This window comes from Felis catus, chromosome A2, assembly GCF_018350175.1.
Source record: "Felis catus isolate Fca126 chromosome A2, F.catus_Fca126_mat1.0, whole genome shotgun sequence".
Lineage (NCBI taxonomy): Eukaryota > Metazoa > Chordata > Mammalia > Carnivora > Felidae > Felis > Felis catus.
This window is the reverse complement of record NC_058369.1, coordinates 25,900,539-25,927,681: the sequence shown is the minus strand read 5'-3', so window position 1 is coordinate 25,927,681 and position 27,143 is coordinate 25,900,539. Positions and strand designations below refer to the sequence as shown.

Here is a 27,143-nt window from a genome sequence, read left to right as displayed (position 1 = left end):
TAAAAAATTATAAACATACATTAAGAGTAATTTATTACTCGGGGCACCTGGGTGGCTGAGTAGGTTAAGCGCCCGACTTTGGCTCAGGTCATGATCTCACAGTTTGTGGGTTCAAGCCCTGCGTCGGGCTCTGTGCTGACAGCTCACAGCCTGGAGCCTGCTTCAGATTCTGTGTCTCGCTCTCTCTCTGACACCCCCCCCCCCCCACACTCTGTCTCTGTCTCTCTCAAGAATAAATAAACATGAAAGAAATTTTTTTAAAAAAGGGTAATTTATTACTCAAAATGCTCACCTTTAGGAAAAAATCTGAAGTCCCTACCATGCCTTACAAAGTCTATATTATCTAGCTCAGGGGTCAGCCAACTAAAGCCCCACAGGGCCAAAAACAGCCTGCTGCCTGTTGGGTAAATAAAGTTTTAGAGGAACAAAGCCGAATGTATTCGTGTACATACTGTCCTAGGCTGCTTTCCACTAAAATGGCAGAGTTTAGTAGTTGCAACTGAGAATTTATAGCCTGCAAAGCCTAAAATATTTACTACCTGGCCCTTTATTTAAAAAAAAGAAAAGAAAAGAAAGAAAACATTTTTATTGTTCTAAAAGTGCAGTTTCAGACCAGTTCTAGTTTTCACACAGTTTCTCTCTCACACACTCTTTCCCCAGATACATGTACTCCTCACTTAGCTTAGTCCCAAATCTGTTCAAATTCCCTATGTTACCTTTGTTGCTACCTATTGTCTTACATTCTTTTATTTTTCTTCAGTGGACGTATCACTACTTGACATGTTATTAGTTTATTAGTTTTTGTCTCCTCCAGAGACTGTAAACTCCATGAAGGCAAATCTTTCTTTGTCTTGTTCATTTCTGTACCCCCTACAGCTAAAATAATGCCTGGTATATACATAATAGATGCTTAATAAGAATATCTATTTTTAAAGGGATCAAACTTGGAAAAATTATTTGAATGTTTTCATCATTCTAAAAAACTAAGAATTAAATATGCAAAAAGTTTTGCATAGTACTAGTATCTAAGTGCTAAATAATAATTATCTGCTGCTATTGTCACTATTGAAATATTTAAGATTAGATGATCAAATCTGATGAGTCATTAGTGGCCTATAATCAAACAATTGAGGAAAGGGATACTGTTTTATTTTTTTTAATGTTTATTTATTGAGAGAGAGAGAGAGAGAGAGAGAGAGAGAGTAGGGAAGGGGCAAAGAGATAGAGAGAGGGAGAGAGAATCCTAAGCAGGCTTCGCACTGAGCAATGTGAGGCTCAATCCCACTCAACCACGCAGGGCTCAATCCCAGATCATGATCTGGGCTGAAATCAAGCGTAGGATGCTCAACCAACTTAGCTACTCAGGCACCCTGAAAAGAACACTGTTTTAAAAAAAGCTTCTAACCACTGGTTCTCAAACTTGGAGTGAACACTTCAATTCTTTGGGAGCACTAAAAGTCAGAGGCTACTCAGAGACTCAGACAAGAGCCTCCATATAATGATAAATGCAGGCCTTGAAAGAACTCTTTGGCCTGGCACAACTGATAGATAAAGTACAGGATTTTCTTTCTTTTTAAAAACTCCCTCTTTTTGAGGGACACTCTAGGGAGATAATTATTCTTTTCCCCTCTTTTAAAACCATACTTATTTATTGTGACAAATAACATACAGAGAGGGACACAAAACACAAAAGTACAGGTTAATAATTTTTTTTTAAAGCAAATGTCTGTATGACTACAGCTCAAATCAAGAAACATAACCTAACCACAGGGCGCCTGGGAGCGTCTGACTCTTGGTTTCAGCTAGGGTCATGATCCCAGGGTTCTGGGATTATGCTGAGCATGGAACCTGCTCCAGATTCTCTCTTTCTTTCCCTCTGCCCCTCCCCTGCTGACTTTCTCCCTCCCTCTCTCTCTCTGTCTCAAATAAAGAAAAAATAAAACAAAGAAAAGACCCTAACCACAACCCCCTAAAGCTTCCCATGTTTCCCTTTCCAATAAAAACCCCATAAAGGTAACCACTGTCCCGACTTTGTGGTATTTAATTTCTTGCATTTCTTTATAGCCACACTACCCAGATATGCATGTCTAAATAATACACTATAATTTTAGTGTTTTGACCTTCACATAAATGTAATACTACAGTATGTATTCTTTTGTGTCAGGCATCTTTCATCAAATATACCCAGTGTATATTTCTCCATTTGACTGCTGAAGATCTTTTGGGTTATTTCTAATTTTGAACTGTGAATGATGCTGCTGTGAATATTTTTGCATTTGTATCTGACATGCATGGGTAGGCATTTCTGTAGGGAACCTACCAAAGAGCATAACTAATGGGCATAGTAAGTCTGACATTGGAGAACTATCACCTAAGCATTTAATTTAATCGAAAAACATATGATGGCATTGCAGAAACTGTCAGATCTGGTAAAAAACTGATTAGAACAGAACCAAATTTATTTCTTATGGGTGATAAATGTAAATTATGTACTAACTATATTACTATGTGGCACAAAATAAAAATAAAAAACAATGCATTCAAAAGAAGTGCAAAGGGGTCACTTGAGTGGTTCGGTCGGTTAAGCGTCTGACTACAGCTCAGGTCATGATTGTGGTTCGTGGGTTCACACTCCATGTCAGACTCTGTGCTGACAGCTCAGAGCCTAGAGTCTGCTTAGGATTCTGTGTCTTCCTCTCTCTCTGTACCTCCTCCATTCACGCTCTCTCACTCTCACAAAAATGAATAAACATTTAAAAAAAAAGTGCAAAGGGAGCACAGGTGTGCCTAGACTGGATCAAATTCTTCAAGCTGAAGAGCCATTTTCCTCACATCACAGCTACAACCAACTAAAAGCAGAATATAAACTCAAACGGCACTATTCAGATACTGCTGTCAGCTGCCTAGGGATCTTAAGTGACAGAAGAGAAAAGCAGATCAATATAAAAGAACTACATATCAGCTATTTGTAACTGCCGACCTGGAAAATATATTTAAGTCTGAAAGTTACGTTTCATTCAAAAAATAATGTTATCACTTGGGTATCAAAATAATGTGCTAGAGACCACACTTTCTAAACGGCATGTGTACTAGTAATTAAAAAGTTAGAGAATCTTTAGATTGTCAGGAACATATGATTTTAACAAGAACAATAAAACTAGCTCAATCAGCTTTCATTGTCTTGTGACTGGGAATAAAAAGGGGAAAAAAGTTACTCCTGCAAGAAAACTCCCACTAACACTCTTTCCAATCTCCCCACCAGAAGTTTTCTACCTATTAGTTAGCATATATTTCTGTGTGGCTGGCATTACTAAGAGTACTAGTAAATATGATCTCATTTAATTCTCATAATAATCCTATGAAGTAGGAACTACCATCCCATTCTGTAAGTGAGGAAATTGAGGTTTAAAGAAGTTATACCGCCCATTCATACTGCCAAAGAGGAACCAAAACAGAATTCACATCTAAGATCCTCTGATCCAATTCTAAATATCATAAATGAAAATGAACTACAGGTCACCTAGAAAGTCATTAAAGGGACATCAGCAAAGAAACTGACATTAGAATTAACATCAAACATAACAAAGTAAAAATGAACAATCAGCATTCAACATCAAACCCACAATTTATTTCCTTCACAGAGTAGCAGTTCACAAAATAGAAAAAAAGCTTTAGAACCTAAAGCAGGGGAGGCCTAACCTTAATAGGACAGACTTTTACAAAAGTATTAGTTTTTGCAGCAAAATAAAATTAATTAAAGCAATTCCTGCTATAGAAGATAGTCTGCTTTTTCATAAAAACAGTTCCAGAAGCTACTTGTCCTAAAACCTGAGAATAAAGAACAAAAGAGAAAAAAGTTGAGAATTCATAGATTGAAAGCTAAATAAAATGAACCAATTTAAAGAATACAGACAGTTTTTTAAGAAAGAAGCAATCTACATATCAAAACACTGTTGGCATAAATTTAAGACTATCTGCTACGCAGTTATACTGGGAGAAAATCTGGTACAAATGTTGGAAAGTTAGCTGACTGGGAACATGATTGGCACAAATAAACAACAAACAAAAACCCTCCAATATATCCTAGATTGGTCAACTCTAAATACAAAGAAATAAAAAATAAGTGGGGTGCCTGGGTTACTCAGTTGGTTAAACGTATGACTCTTGATTTCAGCTCAGGTCATGATGCCAGGGTCGTCAGATCAAACCCCATGTCAGGCTCCGTGGTGAACATGGAACCTGCTTAAAATTCTTTCTCTTTCTTTCTCCACCCCGCCCCCCACCCCCTCCCAAGCACCTCCTCTGCTCATGCACGTGCTCTCTCTCAAATTAAAAAAAAAAAAAAAAAAAGAAATTTAGCAACATCTAGTTTAAATTAAGAATCTTCCTATAATGGGGACATAAACTACTATGAGCAGGGAACCACACCAAGTGTATTCTACTCTTTGTCCTAACTAATCTACTTTGGCTTAGGGAAATAAAAGTTTAAAAAATGAAAATTTAAAAATCTGTTTTAAGTGGAATATGTAATCAGAATAACCCTGAGATTGTTCAGAGACGCTGATCTCATAGAGTGATGAAAAGTAAACAGTCACGGAGCAACACTGATTCAATGCATTACTCCAAATAAGGCAATTTTTATATGAGAGCAAAGCCCTAAGAGAAAGAAGAGAATGAGACAAACATACACAGACAGTGACTATAATTTCAAAAGGGGGGTGGGAAGCAGGGAGAGAATTTTTCTTAAATCGGGCAAAAAACTTACATAAGACACAAAATATTAAGAGAATTAGACTTCTGCTTCTAATAATAAAAACCATTAAGTCTCATAGTAACCATAGATTAAGAATACAAAGACATTAAGTTTATTTCAAGGCACTTGTTAACTCAGTCATTAAAAGCAAGATGCCACTTGGGGAGAGGGCAGTTTGTATGTACAAAGCGGACCACAGAAGAAATTTTCTCTGGAACACAGCCATGATGCCTCTGCCCTCACCCAGACAAACAGTAGCAGAAGAAAGTACAGGCAGTAGTCTGGAGAAAGCTGTCTTTCACTCTATGCCCATGAAGTGAGTCTCCATGTCCTGAGGTTCTCCACCTTTTACCCTTTATCTTTGCACTCAGCATACGCATTAATCAAATGACAGAGTTCATAGGACACATATGAAACAGATACAAGGTGCATAATTTGTTAACTCAGAAAGCACATTTATCAAACACAACAGTCTCAATGTATTTGTCTTTTTCTTTTTTTTAAAGTTTATTCATTTATTTTTGAGAGAGAAAGAGATAGAGTGAGCGGGGAAGGGGAAGAGAAAGAGGGAGAAAGAGAATCCCAAGCTGGCTCCTCTCTGTTAGCAGAGAGCCCTATGTGGGGCTCGAACTCACAAAACCAAGAGATCATGACCTAAGCCAAAGCCAACAGACGCTTCGTTGAATGAGCCACCCAGGTGCCCCTCAACTTATTTGTTAAGTTTACACTGTAAACCTTGAGTAACTAAAATTTGCAGAGGGAACAAGGAATGTGGAATTCTGCTCAAATCAAACTTCTTGCCTGAATTCCTTCAGAAGAAAATATTGCTAGAGCTTTTTAACAAATTTTATTAAAGTTACTTGTTAATTCTAGATTTTACATGGTATATTTTTACACAGAAAATTACTTCACAGTCCTGGAATTACACAAAGGTTATATTTAAATCTGTTCAAAATCCAATCTCTTTGCATGGGATTAAAAGCTTTTCTCCTAAAAGAGAATTAAAAGAAACACAGTCTCCTTTACCATAAAAGGAAAACAAACTGAAATGTGTTCCAACTCATTTAATTTCATCAAAATCACCTTGTAAATGGAGACAGCCAACAACTAAATCATTCTCTTATGGGTTCATATACATAAACTGAAAAACTCTGTTAATATATTAAAAAGACATGAGGAATCCTACAGAAGTGAATTATTTGCTTTCTAATTTTAAATTTAGAATTCACAAGGTGAATTTGGACTATACAACAAGCACAGTAAACAATGAAATCTAGGTACTTAACATCTGCTTTTTAAAAGACCGGAAATAAGGGGTGCCTGGCTGGCTCAGTCAGTAGAGCATGTGACTCTTGATCTCAGGGTTGTAAATCCGAGCCCCATGTTGGGTGTGGAGATTACTTAAAACTAAAAAATCTTTAAAAAGTAAATAAAAGACAGGAAAATAAGACTATGAGGTGTCACTGCTCACAGAATATAAACTTCATGTTCAGGATCATAAATCAGTTCAAGATGTCTATCAATTAAAATAATGGCAAAAAAAAGTTTGTGTGAGATTATCAAAAAATAATCCAAAATTATTTTGGAAGTTCACCTGAGTAAGATTTTAGTTGTATGTGCCTTGCTTGCCATAATACTAATTAAACACCACAATTTCTATACCAGCAGCTTGTCATAAAATAATGAAAATACCCCTTCTGACAACAAATCAACTCAAAGTTAACTCTTACTATGCCAACTCTGAGTATCCAAATTTAAGGAGCCAACATATTGGAAATTTCTGAGATACAACGGTATCCTCATTAACCAAACTCTTGCTACTTGCTACCAAAACTCAGGAACTAGGCAGATTCAGATAATGGACGATACCCCCAGCTATATCCCTAGGGATATACATGAATTTACAGCCTAAACTTCCACTGTTTGCACTTAGGGACCCAATGGATTCAGACATCTAGGAATACTTGTATTTTATTTTTTGTTCTTTGGTTCATTATTTCTTTGCCCACAAGGAAAGCATTTTATATTCTCATTTCTCCCTCTCTATACCACATCTAACATTTTCCCATGCCACTGCATAGTCCTTGTAAACATAATTTAATTGGCTAATATCCTTATTGAGGGGATTGCTGTAACTTATAACTTCTACTCTATCTTGAATGTTTACTGGTCCATTTGCCCCCCGTATCTATGATACAATAAAAATCTCCAAACATCTTTTTCTTAATGTAAAACAAACATCGTTCTGTGTTACAACTACAGCTAAATATTTTATGTACACATTTTATAATATTTTAAATGATTTTTGCAAATTGTAACTTAGTAATAAACTTTCTTTTTGGATAGTTCTCTGTTCTTGTTTCTTTGGGCTCAAAATACAAGCCCAAAAGTTTAAAATAAAATTAACTTATTAAACAATGGTCACATGTAATAAAACAAAGTATAAGATCCTTCCCCTAAAGATTTATATTTTAAATTTTATATTCTGCTTTTAGTTGGTTTCAGTGGATACCAATTATTTTGCCCCAAATCCCCATGTCAATTTCCCATAAAAGTGAAATTTAGTAATCAGAAGATAACAAAAACATGAACTAATCTTTGCTTTATGAGAAAAATTTAAAGGACAAAGGAATATGCCATATTTATTCATTAATTTTCCCCAAAATAATATTAAACTTATATTCAACATAAAATGGACAAAAATAGAAGCTCTTCTAAAACTACTAAATGAAATTCCAGGTTTCCTTAAGGCATCTCTAAGGAGTATATAACACTGGATCTATTGAGTTTGTGCCTGCTATAATTACCAGGTGTGACCCTGACAACCCCCAAGTGCCCCTGAGATGGGGGGGGGGGGGGTGAGAAGGAAGGGGAAAGATCACATACGCTTGCATATCCACAGAATGAATTCATTAGCATAAAAACACAGAAAGTCACTCATTTCAAAAAGAGACCAAACAGGGAGAGGAAAAACAACAAAGTTGTGTGTCTGGTAGGAAAAAGTGTAGATATCATCAGTAAATCTTTATTACACATAGTGACCTTTAATTGTCACCAAGAGGACCAAGAGAGTATCACAACCTCATGATTTAAGCAGCCACATGATTTTCAAGTATGAGGAGATTCATGATACTCTCGCTCAGAATTCAGCAGAGGTCTAAATCACCTCAAAAGCTAACCTATCTATCTTTAAAGTATTATTAACGATAGGCTTCCCAAGGGTAGGTGGTTGATGTCAGAATGTAGGACAATCTATTCCTATTCCTTCCCTAGAAAGCTCCTGCTACCTTAAGGGTCATCTTCAGATCTGAGTACCCAAACTAAATCACTGTTTTCATGGCTTCATTTAATCATTTAAGAAATTTACTTAAGAAATCCAATTCCAAATCTGTGATAGAACTAGAATGTAAATAAAACAGGCTAATGTTATTACGATCTCTTAAGTGTCCACACAGAACGTTTAGGTGCTTGACATTCTATTTCATTCCCTGCTCAACAACAATTTTTTATTTAAAAGTTTTAAATTTCCTCTTTTTTGTGGGCAATATGAAATCCATCTTTGAAGGCAAATGCCACAAAAATATTTTTCTCTAAAAGAGAAGCCGAACAGTATGAGAAGTATCGCTGCTGTCTGAAGATGGCCCTCTGTGCACCTTCTACCATAACAAACACATTGAGATCTTCATTTTTCTTCTCATTTTTCAATGTTAGCCCCTGACTTCATTAAAATCAATGTGAAAAATACTCTGTACTCACTCTGGCATTCTATGAATTGATGAATAAAAGTGCAGTCCCCGCCACTCTTTGAAAGCAAGTGCTCTAATAAAGAAAGAAACACCTTTAAGGATATAGTTTGTTGCTGTTTTTGAATAACAACAGCAAAGGTAGGAAAACTGAAATGTATTGACATGAGTAACTCTAAGATTCATAAAAGTTTAATATATTTTTAATATTAATAGCAGACATATTTTAGAGTTAATAAAGCTAAATGACTGAAAATTATAATTATATTCATTAATTTGTACCCTGACTGGTTAGCTTTTAAAGGTGCAGTTTCTATCCAAAGAGCTCAAGAAAACCATAGACATATATTGCTTTAAAAAGCTTCTCTTTTAAAATATACCTTTCTCCATGACATTTAATAAATACCTATAAATAATTTTTAAATTTTATTATTTGTTCTTACTGAATTAATTGTCAAATAACAATTCTCTAACAGTCCCTCTTCAAAGTTATTCTTCTTAAGAGGCAAAAGATAAATATTTGAAGACTACCACAAAATAATGCCCCCAAATTTAAGAAACTAATGCAACATTTCCATTTTTGTACTTTCATTTCACAAATAACCTTGCATTTGAGCCATTTAATCTGTACTTTCTATACTCTCAAAATATTACACTGCTTATCTCTGCCCAAATGATTAAAATCAATGTCATGCATATTTTAAAATAAGAGCTTGGAAAATGGTTTTGTTCAGGTCAAACATAATTTGTTTTGGTTTTCTTTAAGAGTAAAGAGAATCAAAATCTAACAGTAGAGAAAAGCTTCAGCTCTTTTCTTACAATAATCTTTATCTATTTTGACTCAGAGAGCTAACTTCTAAATCTGGATAACATCTTTCAATTATATCTCTGGATTTTTCAAAACTACTAAATAGACTTTGGAAGTTCAGGTGTTAAAAATATATCACAATATGATGACTATCTGGAAGGTGGGAAAGCACTGAAACCTGTGAAAGAGGACATGAGTTAGTACCACTCTGACTGTGAAAGCCTCTTTTCCTTCTCATTTCAACCCATCTCACTCTCATCATCTCAACTTTGAGAATCAGGCATCTCCTACTCTAATCACTGGTTAGCTTCTCTTGACATCCTTATCAATAGACATCTTCTTTACCTTCATACTCGAATCTATCATTATCTTTTATCTATTTACATGGTACACAGAACTTCCAGTCAATAATTTTATATATATGTATATGTATGTATATATGTATATATATGTATATATATGTAATAAATGTGTGTACATAGTTGTACATAATTGCATAGTTATAGAGTTATACTATATACAGATAAAATATAGCCCCAAAAGGAAAAAAATGGCTAACTGCAACAGAAATTTTTTTAAAAACCTAGGGGCACCTATGCGGCTCAGTCGGTTGAGCATCTAATTCTTGATTTCAGATCAGGCCATGATATCATGGTCGTAGGATCAAACCCCACATCGGGCTCCATGCTGAGCGTGGAACCTGCTTAAGATTCTCTCTCTCTCCGTCTGCCCTTCTCCCCTGCTTGTGTGTGTACTCTCTCTCTCTATGTATAATAATAATACAAAAGATAAAAGTAAAAAAAATCTAATAAATAGCACTTGCTGACTGGAGCCAAGAAATCCAAAACAGAAGCCCCTCAGTTGAATAGCAATTACCAAGATCAAAAGTTGTTTTACATAAATCCTATCTAAGCTAACATTTTCAGAACTCCAACTATACAACATCATGGTTAAATATGAAAACTCATTTGAAACCAAATTTTAACCTAAAGGACCTTATGGAACTTATTTGAAACAAAATTTCAGACTATCAACACAGGACTTTAGATGACATTTATTAATGCGGTACCTCCCACCATTACTCATCAAGCCTCAAATCACCCTTTTATCTACTCTGATTTTACTATCTGGACCCTACATTAAAATATTTATTATACTAGTTTAGATAAAATTCAAGATTAATATATTATTATATATGTTATACATATATGACTTCTATAAAGGCATTTTCTAAGACACATGAGAGAAAAATCTTTTAGATAGTACATGTAAAGAATTTGGATCATGACACTTTTAATACTTGATGACTTGAATTCAGTTCCTTGGGAATTCACTTTGCCAAAACTATAAAAGATGTCACTGAAAATCCAAAAAAAATGAGATACTTAGGGCGGGGAAGTCAGGGGGCAGGGAAGCAGGGTTGTAAGATCCCAAACAGGGTTGTGGAAATGCAAAGACCAGACAGATACAGAAACATAATAGAGAACTGTGCTACTTAAAATGGGTTTATTTATACACGTTAGTTTCCTATAAAATTTGATTGTCTATACTATCTGTGCTGTCCAATACACATGTTCAATACACATGTGGGTACTGAGCCCTGAAAAAATGGCTAGTGTGAATTGAGATGTATTGTAAGTGTAAAATAACTACATACTGGTTTCAAAGACTTAGTAAGGAAAAAGGTTGTGAAATAATTCATTTATAATCTTTAATATTGATTACATGTTGAAAGAATATTTTGGATATAGTAGGTTAAAGTAAATAACATTATTAAAATACACTATTAACACTTTACCTGTTTCTTTTTATATTTTTAATGTGGTTTCCAGAAAACTTTAAATTATGTATGTGGTTCCCATAATATTTCTATTAGACAGTGCTTTTCTATACTAAGATATATTCAAATTACAATTATTAGATAAGATACAAAAATTTTATAGTATAAAACCTATGCTTGTAGCAGCTACTTTACGTTTAAGTAATTTGAAAAATAGTTTACTAGATACATAGTATTAATCTTAACATCTCCAGACATTTTTAAAATATTCTCTTACAACTATACTTGGCTCTCTACTATTTAAAGACTAATTTTAGTTAAAGTCATATCTGATAGCACATTACGGTTATGGATTTTTGGTAATATTGGAATGCTGGATAACTGGTTTACTATTCTATAACAAATGATTCAGAACAAATCCATCTTACTCCCAAAATCCACTGCATGCTAAATCTGGTGTAATGAAGTTTTTGTGCATATCAAGATATTTACTATTCGGTTTCATTAAAGATATACTATTGGTCATCCCCACAACGATTTATCATCACTAAAAAACCAAACATACCAGCAAGGGAAAAGTTACAGTAAGAAGTACTTTAAAGTATCCAAAATACCTTATTCAGTCTTAAGGAGTTGTCTACAACTATTCTCATCTAACTCAATTGGAATTGACAAAAAAACTTTAGCAGTAATCTGACAACTCTAAATAGTATAAAGATGATTTCGTGTATATTAAAGGGTTCTCTTAACTGAAGGAATAGCATGTCCCCAGCTTGAGTTAACACTAACATTATTAATAAATACATGCGCCAATCAAACTGGTGATTGGAATAAAACGTGTTCATGCCAGAAAGAGGAAAAAAAGGCAAATAATGACAACAAAAAATAAAAATTCATTTAATGATAACAAACTTTTAGAAAATGAGGATTAAGTCATTTTATATATGTTCACTAAATATAGTTAATAAACAGAAATATTAGTAATATTAATAAAATTAGTAATATTAGAATATAAACTACACCTTTAAAAATTCTCAAATCGAAACTCAAACTGGAATTCTAAAATATCGATGTAGTTTATAAAACATATACAGAATAGTCAACAATGATTAATGACAATAATTTCTAATTTAGAGTTTCGAGATTTTTTTGTAGAACATATGTAATATTATTAGGTCTTGAGCTTGCAAGCTCACATATACATGATTACCTAAGCCTATTTTGCCAGTTCCTAATTAAAAACCAAACAAACAAAAACAAGAACAAAAAAAAGCACCTCCTAACTTTATCAGAATTGGTTGCTGCCCAAGAACTATAAAGCTATCCCCTGATACATGAAAAAAAAAAAAAATTTAATTAGAAGTTCTGAGTATCGACCTTAACATTTTCCACTTACTTCTATATAAAAACTAAGATCAGAGGTACACATATTTGTAAACACAGAAAATAATTTTATTCATTCTGCACTTCAAGCGTCTAATGCAGGATCTGGCACATAGTTGGTGCTCAATTAATGTTGGATGGATGGAAAGGGGAGGGTGAATGGGGATCTTCACAACTGAAGGAATGTACAAGTCAATGGGTAAAAAGTACCCCATGCAGTAACAAGAAAACCAATAGTGGCTATACATTTTTGGCAAGAGATAATGCAAGCTATCCAGAAAGAAAGGTCACAGTATCAAGAACTAATAAAGGATTTTTCAGAGAACAGAAATGGCTGGCCTTGCTTTCTCTGATTAAACAAAGAGATGTACACTATAAAGAAAGTAGCTTCTATGACATATCCAAGAGCTCAGTGGGCTGTTAAGTAAACTCTTGGCCTGGGATGGGGCATGACACAAACATTAAAAATAGAGGCCCCATATTCCCAGGAAGCAGTACTTGATGGAAGAAAATGGTAGTAGAGTTCTTTGAAAAATATATTGGGGGAGAAACCAATTATTATGCTATATATATATAAACCAATGCTAACGTTGAACTTTAGCAGTTTCCTTTATTTAAATAATTAAAATTTCCATATAATAAGGGATATCTAACCAAAAATCATAGCATTAAGAATTACAAAATAAAGGGAAGCTTTTTTTTAAAAGCTGGGATTCAATGGTCTATGAACAGCATGCTTTTTGTTCCAAAAAATGAAAACCTTAAAATGCTGATCTCTCTATCCTGCTTGAGGAGTAAAAGGATACCATGAAAGAAAAACATTTAAGTTTTTTACACTACCTTTTTCTGTGCTCCCATTTATTTTAGGTAAGAAGTCATCAACTTGTATCCCTAGGATTAAGACAGTGTATCATTGCCTGATCAAAGAAAGAGTTACTTTAAAACTGGTCTCACGGCATTTTTGTATTCCTATTTGCATTAAGACAGTATAGAACACTTTGAATTTATTTTTCCAAGAAGGGTTCAACGGGCCATTTTCTATCCACTCAGAGAAAAAGCTACAACTGCCTAGAAGCCTTGCAATGAACCTCAAAAGAAAAGAATCCTGCGGGGCTTGTACTTTCCTTATTTAAATATCTCTAAGTAGAGCTTCTCAGACGCACAAATTTCATCTTAAAGCCTAAACAATGGTGCCCACTGGTGGCAATCAAGCATATTTTTAAAGAAAATTTTCTAAGAGTGTGGATACACTCCACCTAATACACAGAAAATAAGTACCCAATGAGACAGTAAATACCAAAGTTCAATGATAAAAATTCAGCTTTAAATAAGAAATTTGGTGACACACCTACCTAAGCTGCTGCATTCTTTAAGAGTTTTCTCCTGAAGATGTTCTAACCGTACTGTAAATAAAAGTCCAAGAAAAAGGTATTTCACAGATAAAAGAAAAAAAAATCAAATCAAATCAATTTCTGGATTAGCTAACTTACCTTGTAAAGCTGTTAGCCTCTCATTGGTAAAGTCATTATCAGCTTGCAAAGCTTCTATTTTTGCCTGGAGCTCCTGTTCTTTTTCTTCCATTTCATCTATTTTATGTTGTAATTCTTTTTTCTCAGCTTGTCCCTTCTGTTGGATTTCTTCTTGTTTTCCTTCTGCTACCTGTTGAGAAAGAAAAAAAAAAAAAAAAAAAACGGTTATTTCATAGTCTGAACTTGCTTTTAGAGGCCCAAAGCAGGGCTGCTTGTATTCACATAAACTTCTAACAAGAATATTCAATATTATAGAACATATTTATAAATGTCAAAATGATGTCAGAAGTAGTCTGCATTGGGGTCATGCTTCTAGGTAACTAGAAAAGAAAACCTTGTAGCAGGCAAGCAGGCCTAAGACGTAAAGATAATGGGTCAAAATTTTAAACTCCACAGTTTTCAAGAGGGAAATATATAAAGTTTTCCCCTGAAATTACTATTGTTTAATCAGTTTGTAAGTTCTAAAATGTAAGTTACTCTGAAATTTTAAACTAAATTGTGTTCAGTTGAAGGAATGATGATCATAAGCACTTTTCAAAATGACCTCCTTTTAACAAGACCAATCTTTAATAACACTGTTAGAGGTTCGCCAACCACACAGAGGATGCCCTGGTCTTCTCTAAGAAATATTTATCTTCTAGCCACTGAATCATGGTTTGAATGATATAAAGATGGGACTTCACAAACTCAGTTATAACATTTTAAAGGACCATCTAGACATTATGGTCTGGTCTGCCCTTATCCTAAACGTCCTACAGCTAATCTACAGGGAGCTGCAGCTGAAGCAGTTAACAGCATCCCTAGAGGCTACAAGGGTCCACTGCAGATCACTCCAAGGTCCCCTCAGGGCTTGTTCCAGCACTAACATCTGCTTTTGGGGCTGCCCAAGGAGAAGCACATTCAAGTTTTTAAAAGGTCTAAATATCTTGGGGTTTGTGGATTTGCATCTACTTCCTGTTATATATTAAAAGATGCATGTTGTGAAGTACTATTTATTTCCTTCCAAAGGAAATATGTCAGCTTTTACAGTCTTTCAGCTGTCTCTGGCAATGGGGTTTGGGCTAAATGGAAACTTATTTTTACTACAAATTTCAACCATTATAAATTTTATATCAACAACTATTCAGCAATACCTAACATCTTAATCTATCCAGTGTGTTAGGGACAATTAACATATTTTCAGGTTGAGTAAATACATACCTTTAATTTATCAGATAAATCTTTAATCTCATTTACTGCTCCATTATATTTATTGGCTAATTCTCTTAATTCTTCCTGAGTCCGTTCATTCATTTCTTTCAGATGGGTACATTCATCTTCAGTATTACTCAGACTTCGCTGTAATTCAAGTTTACAGATTACTGATTTAGAATAAATGGCGTGTTTTAACTTCAACTTGTAAAAAGTATAATTCTATGGGCTGTTCTAAATTAACCTTCATATAAGACTGAGCTAAATAACATAAGAATTTTAATTTACTTTAGGTATATACTAAAACAGAAAATACAACAAAAAAATTTGAAAAACGAAACAACAGAAAGGGGGCAGGGAGGAAAGGATGTTACTTTTATATAACTACTCTTTTAAAAGGCCACTGAGAATGACTTTTAGCCTTGAAAATATTTTAAGCTTAACAATTCCTGAAAGCAAGTTTAATAATATGCACAATCAACTTAATAAGAAAAATAGAAGACAACTAGCAACTTTCTTGCATGTCAAATTAATGACACGGAAGTGAATTAGTTATTATGGGATGAGGCTTTTACAGAAACTATTACTATACTATATGCTATATAGTATGTACTATATATGGTATTTTTATTATTGTGTTTAAAATGGGCATTTTAACTAAATCCAGTAACTTCTGTATAATTGTGCAGTGGTTCAAAGGGATGACCTCCACTATCAACTAGGTCATTTTTATTTTTATTTTTTTTTTTCAACGTTTATTTATTTTTGGGACAGAGACAGAGCACGAACGGGGGAGGGGCAGAGAGAGAGGGAGACACAGAATCGGAAACAGGCTCCAGGCTCTGAGCCATCAGCCCAGAGCCCGACGCGGGGCTCGAACTCACGGACTGCGAGATCGTGACCTGGCTGAAGTCGGACGCTTAACCGACTGCTCCACCCAGGCGCCCCTCAACTAGGTCATTTTTAAAGCAAGAATCACATTTTGATTGTTTCTAAAAGACCCAGAAAGGACCGTAGAGATATTTTCCCCTTTGACCTCCAAAGTTAGACACAGTTTTCTTCTCTAGAGGATGGGTAAATAAGAATAGTGGTGATGTTCTCCACCTTACAGTGACTATCCTCAATTTGAAGGAAAACAAAACTAGGTGACAGGAGATCGATTCCCTGGCACATATCATGGTCCACTGTGTGAAGACTGAATCCTAAGCAGAATGCAAATTCTAAGACTCCTTGATTAGCCTTTTATTTGCCCAGTCACTGACTAGGGACCACAAGCACCAAAACTCACATGGTTATGCTGAAAATCCCTAACAATAAAAACAGCATACTACCCCTTCCCACTTGATAGATGGGAAATATTTCCTAGTAATATAACACCCAAGTTTAAAATGTTCTAGAATATGAGCAATTTTAGGCTAAAAATTTTTAATCATACTACCAAAGTATATTTGTTAAATTAAAATACCTCAACTTCTGAAAGTTTTCTAACCACTTCAATTTTCTCCTGAAGAACCCGCCTCAGGGACTCTTTGGCTGTCGTCTCATAGTTGTGTTTATCCTCCTGTAATGCTATAAGTTCCTTCCGTAAACTATCTTCTGTTTGATTCTAAGATTAAAAGATACTTATAATTATAACCAAGTTATTGTTTTTAAGTATTTATCATTTGAAAGAACAACACATTATTATACTCTTTGAGTTTTATATTAAGGTATCACTAAATCCAAATGATGTTGGCCTTGTATTAACTGAAGCTTGAAGCTGTATTGAAAAGTTTCATTAGTGAATTATGCCTTCACAAATATATTAATTCACATTTACAATTAAAAAAGTCAAAGGAAAATAAGAATTTCTCAAATGTACAAAATGAATTGAGTCTCCAGTTTTCATATTCTCTGTAAGCCACAATATTTCCATTTGTGTACAAAAATGATCTCTTACTTTCAAAGGGGCCCAGCATTTTAACACAATGGTTAAACCAAAGGAATAAGAGTACTCAGAAGAAAAAGCTGATTCCAGAGGCAGGAAATGTACAAGATGAGTCTGGAACATCTTGTCTAAAATGACAGCAGGAAGCTATGAAAGCCTGCTGAGACTGTACCAAAAGAACTCAGGCACCAAACTGAAAAAGCTATGGTTCACCAAAGATGGGATAATTTGAACAACAATAAGAACAACAAATGGAATAGGTTGAAACACATGAAATATATTTAACTCTAGTTTGGAGAAAAGAAAAACACTTCGTGGTCATTCTTTGGTGTATGACAAAGAACTAATTCACTATTTTGAAATCCAGTAAATAACAAGAGAAAATCACTTATCCTGCCTTCCCTAAAAAAAAAAAAAAAAAAAAAAAAAAGACTTCAGGTAACAAAATAGTTTGAGAGGGGCATAACAGAAGTATTCATAGAAGTCACCCAGCTATAAATGAAGGAATGACAGCACTAAACCTAACCATTTTTGCAACCCTTAATCATGGATTAGGCAAGGGACATCAAAGATTGCTAATATTTCAGAAAGAAGGACAACTAGACATTATGGTGCCTTTTGGTGAAGGTACACAATACTATTCATGAAGTATTGTTGGCAAAAAAGAGATCAGATCAAATCTCTAGATCAAACTACCAATTTATGGTGTGGGAGGGGAGCTAGAAGAATCGTTAAATAACAGTCTAGGTTGAGGGAAATTATAGAGGACAAATGACCCAGTTTCTCCAGCAAATATCAACTGCGATAGAAAAAAGAGAGTTATACATGGATATTCAATATACAATTCTGTCCTTATATGTATGTTTGGAATTTCTTATGACAAAAGACTTAAAAGAATGGGGAAAATGTATAAATGTTTTAGAATGTACTCAAAATGACAAAGAAATGAAGCTACACAAAAAACTATGCATTTTAATGCATAATTTATGCTTTTTTCTTTATGAATCCTTACTTGAGATTAATACCTACTTTAGAGCATGCCTGTAATTGGTTTCCCATAACTTCTAACCGTGATAAGAGTCTATCTTCATCTATTAAAGCCTGTTGAAAAAAAATTAAATATACATAAAATCCCAGGGTAATTAAAAAATAACACATATCAAAATGGTTGCTATCGCCAAAAAAAAAGATGTAAAATCATAAAACCAACATCCACTGTAAAATGCTAAATTTTCAATATTTGGTCATTAGGAAATAACTGCCTTTCCCTGCTAAAAAAATTCAGTTTTAGTTTAATCAACATTTAAGGAATATTAAACTATGAATATAAAGGCATCTGTAATACCTGCCAACTGGTATCTGAAGCCTCTTGGGTGATGGCTAGTAGCCGCTGAAGTGTGGCTAACTTCTGTTCCAACATCTGTTCCCGATGTAAGGCCTCCTAATAATACAAATCACAAAAGAGATTCTAAAGAACTCAGCATGATCCCTTGAAGAGTAATCAATTTTTAGCACATTCTCATCTTATATCCCACTTTGTATCTTACTTTCAAACCTGATAAATCTTGTAAAATATATATAAACCACATCAGTTTAGCCTCATTTTCTGGTCTGTTAGGGGTACTCTAGCTGCACCTTCCACTGTTAACAGAAATCAAGCCCCCTGTTTTTGTTTTCTTTTTACTCATAATTCGCAAGAGTGACTTTAAAAAGGAAGCATGGCTGGTTCAGTCAGTAGAGCATGACATTTGACCCCGGGGTTGTGGGTTCAAGCCCCAGGTTGGGCATAGAGCTTACTTCCTTCCTTCCACACATACATACATAGGAAGAGTGAGTTTAAAAAAAAAAAAAAAAAAGGAAATCCAGAGTAGAAGAATCCAACAAATGTTCAACCCTGCATTTTATATATATACATATTTTAAAAAATATATACATATCTTTCAGCACTAACTCATTCCACACTAAGTCAAACAATGTGGTCAGTAGCAAAGATACTTCTTAATGGCTTAGGTGCATGGATATGACATCTAAATTAGAAATGTCTTTTAGTTTTTCCTTTTAAGAATGTTATATATATAAACATACATACTTAAGAAGAGAGAAAGACTGTTTCACTATCATAATCTATTGCATTGTCAGGTGTTCTGATTCTCTGAGACTGTATACCACTTAGCAGCAATCAAATATGCCAAAAATAAGAGTCCACTAATGTAATTAAGGAATCAAGGAGTTATATAACTATTTGGCAGCTCCAAAGGAATATTTTTCCAGAGAAGGACATTGGCAAGCAAACCTTATCTCTAGGTCACTTATTAACATTTGATAGCTGTTAAGAGGGTCTCCTTCACTAGAAGTCAAGGTGAAAATGCTCACACAGCATTCAGCGGTGGTTATGGCACATCTTTAAATTTCACTTTCTTCTATTCCTGTCATTAGCCAAAGAAGAACACTTACTACCCTAATACCTCTGGAGCCACCTCAGCAAAGAAGGGTATGCTTCAAACACATTTCTTGAGGTTTAAAGCATGCATTTATTGTTGTCCACATCCTTGATAAATAATGATTAGAGAAAATCTGACCTAATTAAGAATTAGCGGTACTGTTTTTTAATGTAATTGTAAAAGTATAGATTAAGGAATCTAACAAAGGCCATAAAACACAACTTACACTTAAAAGAGATGAGCTGCCAAGTTTATTTTAAGCTCTTAAAACATTCCTAATATCCAGGAAATTACATTAATGCTGCAAAAAGTTTTACTTAAACACAAAACCACCAAATAATCACTACTCCCACTAGGTGGTGGAATTTCACCTTTTTTTAACTCAATCCCATTTAGAGTTTCATAATTCCATGAACCACATCCTAATAGAAATCTAATAATACTTCCAGTTCTTTACTTTTAGTTCTAAGGCATAAAACATATCTACTCCAGTTTTTATTCAAAAGTTTTACACTTTACGTAAGAATTCCAGCAATTCACAAAGATGTATATAGAAAAGATAGCACAATATAATATTCTCTCAAAAATCAGAAAAGAACAATTAAAGGCATGCCCACCTATGAATATGCAAAGAACTGACAAAGGTGGAAAAAGTAGTGAGTGAGTCAGGACATTAGATCGACAGTCCATGATGACTGGTGAGTATATAGTGTGTATAGCCTCGGGAAATCATTTTTATCTAGATGAGCCCCATATTTCTCATGTGAAAAATGGAGGTTAGACCAGATTAATCTCAAAGTTTTCTTCTACTTCTAAAAATAAGAGAGATCTGGGTCAATTAATGTACCTTCCTATTGAGTGGTACACAAATGCTAACATGTATGGCATACATTTTATGTGCCAGGCACTGTTCTAAGAGCTTTACATATATTGGTTCATTTACTCTTCACAATTCTGTGAGGTAAGTGCTATTATTATACCCATATCACAGATTAAGAAAATGAGGCACGCAAAAGGGTTAAACAACTTTCCCAAAAGGTCAGAGGTTAAAGCCACAGATCGAGTCCAGGGAATTCTGGCTATGGTTTGTGCTGTTAGAAATTCTACTTAAATTACAAATGTGTAACAGTGCTTTTCTATGCACCATTACATAACACCCAGTGGAAGTAAGATGTGATTAGTACTTTGACAATTTTCACAGACTTGTACATTCTTAACTGAGGGAGAACCACTTTTAGTGATTGATTCCTATAAAAGAATGTAGGAGCCAGGATCACTGGTTTGGTCCTATCATTTTTAAAAAGCAGTTGAAGACTTATGAATGTAAAATGAGTCACCCAAAGTTACAGAACTCAGTGGCAGAGCCAAGATAAAAAGTTCAATATCTAAATTCCTGATCTAGGATTTTTCTTCAATATGCTCCCTCACCAGCATAATAATAGGAACATAATCTAGCCCAAATCTCCCCAAATCAAGAGGGGAAACACACACACACACACACACACACACACACACACACACACGTTTCCTTTTTAAAGATTTGAAAGGCTTTTTAAATATGGTATTAACTTCTTCAGGAGCCCACTCGATGTATCTGCCTCATCAAGATATCTTCCAACAGACTCAGCAGCACAGCCCAGTGGTTAAGGGTACAGATTCTGAGGTCTGACTGTCTGGGTTCAAATCCCAGCTCTACTACACAGTGTGTAATATTGTGTAAATTATTTAACCTTCCAGACCATCAGTTACTCTCTCTATAAAAATGGGAATAAAATATGTACCTTGCAGGATTGTTCTGAAGATTAAATGAGTAGAGGCAAAGAGGTAGAGTCTGGCATATAGTAAGTGCTATGTAATTATTTGCTATTATACTAAGCAACCAAAATCTCTCCAGGTTTAATTTTCTTTAGAAATCACCTATGGATGGGGCGCCTGGGTGGCTCAGTCAGTTAAGTGTCCAACTTTGGCTCAGGTCATGTTCTCTCGGTTTGTGGGTTCAAGCCCCGTGTCGGGCTCTGTGCTGACAGCTCAGAGCCTGGAGCCTGCTTCAGATTCTGTGTTTTCCTCTCTCTCTCTGCCCCTTCCAGGCTCACACTCTGTCAACTTCTCTCTCAAAAAATAAATAAACATTAAAAAAAAATTTTTTTTTAATCATCTATGGATAAAGAACTATGTTGACACTTCCTCATATTTAAATAACAAAAACTTCTCTTGTACAGAACCCTATCTTTTCTAGACTTAATAATCCTGATTCTTTTATCCTTTCTTCACAAGACCTAATTTTAATCCTTTTTTTTTACTTTGAAAAGATATTTCTTTTGTACTTGTAGCCAGCCAATATTTCTTTAGCCTGTATTTGTGAACTAGCAAAATCAAACCTAAGTTGTTTAATTCTACTTTTAAAAACTAAGAATTTTCAAGATTTACTTTTACCTGTAGATACTGAGAAAGCTGGAATAGTTCCTGAGAGTACATACTTGGAGTGTTAGCAGCAACCTAGAAACAAAATGACACAAGTATCAATAGTCACACAAAACATTCATAAAAGACATTAAAGCAAGCCAAGTCTTTGAAATGTCTATTTACTGAAATATGCAAAATAAAAATTATTTTTAAGCTTAACCAGTTCCTTTCATTTTCAAAATATTTCTGTTCCATGTGTAGAATTTGTAAATGGTGTTATATTTCACTGGCCAGTCTGAGATTTATAAGCAGGGTGGTAGAACAAGTACTACTAATGGAAACATTCCTTGATAAACCAAATCACAAGCACAAGGCAAAGGCAAGACAGCCCTTTCTTAATCCAGAAATAATACCTCCTAAATCAACAGATCTATATTTTCCCCCTTTAAGATTCATTGTTAAATAGTTCTTCAATATGTCAACAGTCATAATTCATTCTGAGGCAGCCATCTTCAAAATGTTATTTGTATGTGAGGGTGTGGGAGAGACAGGACAGGAAATATAATGCTTTGTCCAATGGCCAGAGGCAATGAAAATAGGTTTGTCTCTTTAAAAAAAAAGAAAAGAAAGAAAAGAGGGGCGCCTGGGTGGCTCAGCTGGTTAAGCATCTTAAGCATCCAATTTCAGTTCAGGTCATGATCTTATGGTTTGTGGGTTCAAGCCCTGCATCGGACTCAGTGCCGACAGCTCAGAGCCTGGAGCCTGCTTCGGATTCTGTGTCTCCCTCTCTCTCTGTTCCTCCCCAACTCATGCTCTGTCTCTCTGTCTCAACAAATGAAAGAAACAAATAAACATTAAAAAAAAATTAGAAAGAAGGAAAGAAAGAGAAAAAGAAAAAGAGAAAGAAAATAGCTTTGTCTTTTTTTCTTCTTTAAACTATAGGTAGATTTAAGAAGAAAAAGATAGTAAATAATAGTATTTAAACTATAAATTGTAGAAAAAATACTTAGAATTCAAGTGTATTAGGAAAAATTACCTTCTATCAGGGTTTCCCCCAAGTGTGGAACATATAATCATGGCATTATTTCTCCGCACACACACACCACCATCCCCCACCCCAAAGAAGGTACTAATAGGCTGCTGTAACATTTACTCATATCAATACTACTAAGTCTTATGTATTAACTATTAATGATGTTAATAGCATCATTCCCGATTAAGCTCAGAAAGCATATTTTTTTAAATATGCTAACTAGAATTCAGAGACGTGGCATTATTTTTAAAAGTTAGTCTTATATTGGCAAGGTCATTATTTACTTCTGAAATAATTCTTGGTATTGCTGAACTTGATGATTAGCCACTTTTACTTCTAAAAAAGGAATTTAACAGAGAACTTCAGTTTCAGGCAGGCTTTCAGTCTTTATCCACATGGAAGAAAAAAATGTAAAATATTTTCCCAATAGTTAATTAGTACACTAAGAAAAAACATCTACATTAATGTCAAAAGACATCTTTTTTTTTGTTATGAAGCAATGATATCTATAGTTTATTACACCATTATTTCTGAGGAAAATACTAACAAGTAATTATCACAAAGTTTCTGACCAAATCAGATTAAATAAAACTGCTTTTCAAGGATAATAAAAGAACAATTCCTGTAAACCCATATTTCTGTTATTTCTATGGGTAGGTACATGTTGGGTGAATATTTGGGTAGAAAGCTTTAATAAATATTTCTAGACAGAATTGTATTCCAGAATAAACAGCAGTAACTAACACTTCGTACCTCTGGCTAGGCACAAAACAAGTACTCCTAGTCTATACAACCAGCCATTTACTCGAGATAACAAAAGCTTTTTCCTAAGAAACATCCACCCTAAATTCTCCAGATAGAGGACTGCAATAACCAAATATCTATATACACTGCATGTATTTTGTTACAGAAGAAAAATAAGTTTCTAGGTAAAGCATATTAAAAACAAAAACATTTTGCAAAGCAATATAGCTGAATTAGTTTGTAAAAAATCATTACTAACTTACTTTGTCAACAGGACTTGGTAATGGAGCATGGATGACACTGAAAAGAAAAATTTAGAATTTTTATCTAATTTCCTGACAACAGAGGAAACAGAGTAGGACAGTACCAGAATATCTTAAACCCCAAAGTTGCTACACTTGCTTTCATATAATTAAAAGAATGTGAATTATTTTTAATCCTTCATAAATACATAGCATTCTTAGAAAACAAGGTAATAAATACACAAATCTACTTTTTACACATAATATATTTTTAAACACAAATTCAAAATTCAAAACGTATTAAATGCCTTTTGAGGATCCACTATTTAACGAGGGCTCTGGCGAATTTCTGGGCTCTACAACTTCTACATATCCATTTTTAATTTTGGAATCTGTAAGTTACATTCTTTTAAAATTAAATATTCCTATACACAAAGTCTTAAAAACCAAAGTTCTATTTGAAAGAAAGCTATAATTTGGAAACTTGCTCTAGGAGAAAAATTTTAGCTAACCAAACAGTATTACTGTTCTTCTCCACCCAGCCCCTTCACACATTAACAAATGAAAGCTTAAATGTAAATAGGAAACTAAACTCAGTATACCTCTTTAAAGCAGCAAACAGACAGTACAATTGGTACTAATTGCCTCTTCAGCCTTATAAAGTACTGACAGATAGGCAATATAGTGTATCAGTTTAGTATGCAGGCTCAGAAGCCTGGGTCCGAATTCTGGCTCTACTTACGAGCTGTATAATCTTGGGCAAGTTACCTAAGCACTATAGGTCTCATCTTCCTCCTCTATAAAATGGGGATAATCATAAAAACAAGCCCAGGGGTTACTGTATTAAATGTGTTAATATAAATAAAGAGCTTTAAACAGTACCTTTAACATAGTAGCACTTGATCCTACTACCAGTTCCATGAGAACACAGCAGCTAAGGAAGCCAGGGGCCCTATCTTACAATGCCTGTAAGCTACTGTATGGGGGTTGGGGTGAGTAGAGAAAACACGAAGCAAGGCTGCTACCCACGTCCCCTCCCAGTGGCTAATCACTCCATATCCTAGACGCTACTCTGATAATGGTCACCTTGAAGGTTGACTAGAGGAAAGCTCCTAGATTCAACTGGTTAATTATGTGTAAACTAATGAGAAACTGATCTATGACTTAAAAATAGAAATGACAATTCTAATCCCACTGTAATAACCACAAACATCCTAAGTACTGCTTCAATTCAATTAGTCACAAATACACTAAAATGCTGAATAAAATGGAATATTAAGAACCAGCACACCCTTCCCTTCTGAACACACATGATCCTGTGCAGACTCCCATTGAGATCATATAACCCTTTATATCTTCAATTTCACATGTGTGTTTTTAGGCATTGTGACCAATTTACCTCTGGATGCCCAGAACCTACCACAACGCCCTGGAAAAGCTGGTGCCCAATGAAGGTTTAAAAAATTATGCCAACTTTAGTTTTTCTCTCTACCCCATAAACATGGGATAGATACCTTAAACATAACTTTTGTTTTCTTCACTATACAAGTAATACATATTGATTATGTGTGTGCAGTAAAGCAAGAGAAAATAAGTAAAAACTACCTAATGCCAGCACCCAGAGGTAACCATTTGGGGTATATACCTTTTTCTCTATAGATACGCACATATAGGCAAATGAACTTAAGAAAGTCTAAATAGAAGCAAATAGTACTCATGGTTTTTTAATTCCATTTTTCTTCGTGACCAAAGTACAAAATATTCTGTTCTTATGAAAATTTAGTTAACCAAAGGCTGAAAATCCAGCTAAACATTCCATAAGTAATAAGTATTTGTGTGTGTATAGTATGTATTTTACAGAACCTATCTTGGATATAGATGTATTCTGTTTGGATTTTAAGAAAAGTTCATTGCAATAAGGGAATGCAGAAAAAGAAAACCATTATTTAGTGTTAGGACTGCGGAATTACAGGCAATTTCTCTGTTATCACTTAAAAATTATTTGTACAGGGGTGCCTGGCTGGCTCAGTCAGTGCAGCATACAACTCTTGATCTCAGGGTCATGAGTTTGAGCCCCATGTTCAGTGTAAAGATTACTTTAAAAAATAATATTTGTGTGATATAATAAAAATCAAGGAAGAAAAAAGAATCTTTTTTTTCTTTCGAGAAAGAGAGTGCAAGCAAGGGAAAAGGCCAGAGGGAAAGAGAGAGAATCTTAAGCAGACTCCATGCTCAGTGTGGAGCGTGACACAAGGCTCGATTCCACAACCCTGGGATCATGCCCTGAGCAGAAATCAAGAGTCGGATGCTCAGCCAAGGCACCCAGACACCCCAATAACCAGCTTTTTGAGAACTATCTAGTGAAGATCTTAAAAGCATTAAATGCTATGTATACAATGTATCTGAAACTCTAAAATTCTGGTGTACTCAAATATATCTTGATTGCTATAAAAGATTACAGTCATAGAAACAGTCAATGATTATCATGTGCTTAATATATGCCAGGTACTACACAAAACTTTAAGTGCACAAACTTGTTTAATCCTCCTCATAAAATTCCTGCTCCACAAGTACTACTGTTATCTTCATTTTTCAAATGAGAAAAGGGAGGCCTGCTCAAGTCACAGAATAGGTGGAGTCTGGCTTTGAAACAGACCATCTGCCTCTAAAGACTATTCTGATCTTCCTCCAGCTCTGGAGAAGTGCCTGTCCCAAATTCGTCTTCTCCAGAAAGTCAGCCAGGTTGTGTACAAAGAGATTGGCAGCAAAATTCTAAATGCTAATATTTAACCACATAAGAAAAACCAAACAATAAGGAAACAAGGACAAAGATGAAAAGCATTGGGGAAACAAGGGCAGGGACACAATTCACAACATAGACTGAGAAATTCACATGCCCTACTAGATGGAACCTGAGATTACAGATAACCCTTTATATAACTGCTCAAAGTTTTTAACTCCATGAAAGAAAAATCTCATTATCGCACAGAAATATCAAGGTTTTTAAGAAGTCACACATCATTAGATGACTAATAGTTATTCTTATTTTTAAAAACTTAACCCTTGACTCATAAAAGCTGAGTCACATTAAAGCTTCCAAAGTAAACTGTATTTTTAATAATTAAACTATAATATAGAATAGGAAACAGATTGTTATGAATTTTAA

At 34.5% G+C, this 27,143-nt stretch overlaps 1 protein-coding gene across 33 annotated transcripts in view; it reads right to left on the bottom strand.

Moving 5' to 3' along the window:
• SLMAP (sarcolemma associated protein) overlaps positions 1-27,143 on the bottom strand; it is a 150,793-nt gene that overhangs the window by 39,792 nt on the left and 83,858 nt on the right. For 7 of the 33 annotated variants that reach the window (XM_019823363.2, XM_019823352.2, XM_019823404.2 and 4 more), the window contains exons 4-13: positions 23,999-24,035; positions 21,989-22,051; positions 18,460-18,555; positions 18,144-18,215; positions 16,653-16,793; positions 15,197-15,334; positions 13,958-14,126; positions 13,820-13,870; positions 13,308-13,358; positions 8,510-8,572 (exon numbers count right to left, since the gene is read on the bottom strand). In XM_019823363.2, the coding sequence (XP_019678922.1) occupies positions 8,510-8,572; positions 13,308-13,358; positions 13,820-13,870; positions 13,958-14,126; positions 15,197-15,334; positions 16,653-16,793; positions 18,144-18,215; positions 18,460-18,555; positions 21,989-22,051; positions 23,999-24,035 (881 nt within the window). Of the gene's footprint in view, positions 1-8,509; positions 8,573-13,307; positions 13,359-13,819; positions 13,871-13,957; positions 14,127-15,196; positions 15,335-16,652; positions 16,794-18,143; positions 18,216-18,459; positions 18,556-21,988; positions 22,052-23,998; positions 24,036-24,859; positions 24,885-27,143 lie in introns of those variants that run through there. The other 26 variants (XM_019823398.2, XM_045051738.1, XM_003982366.5 and 23 more) reach the window with 8 other exon arrangements.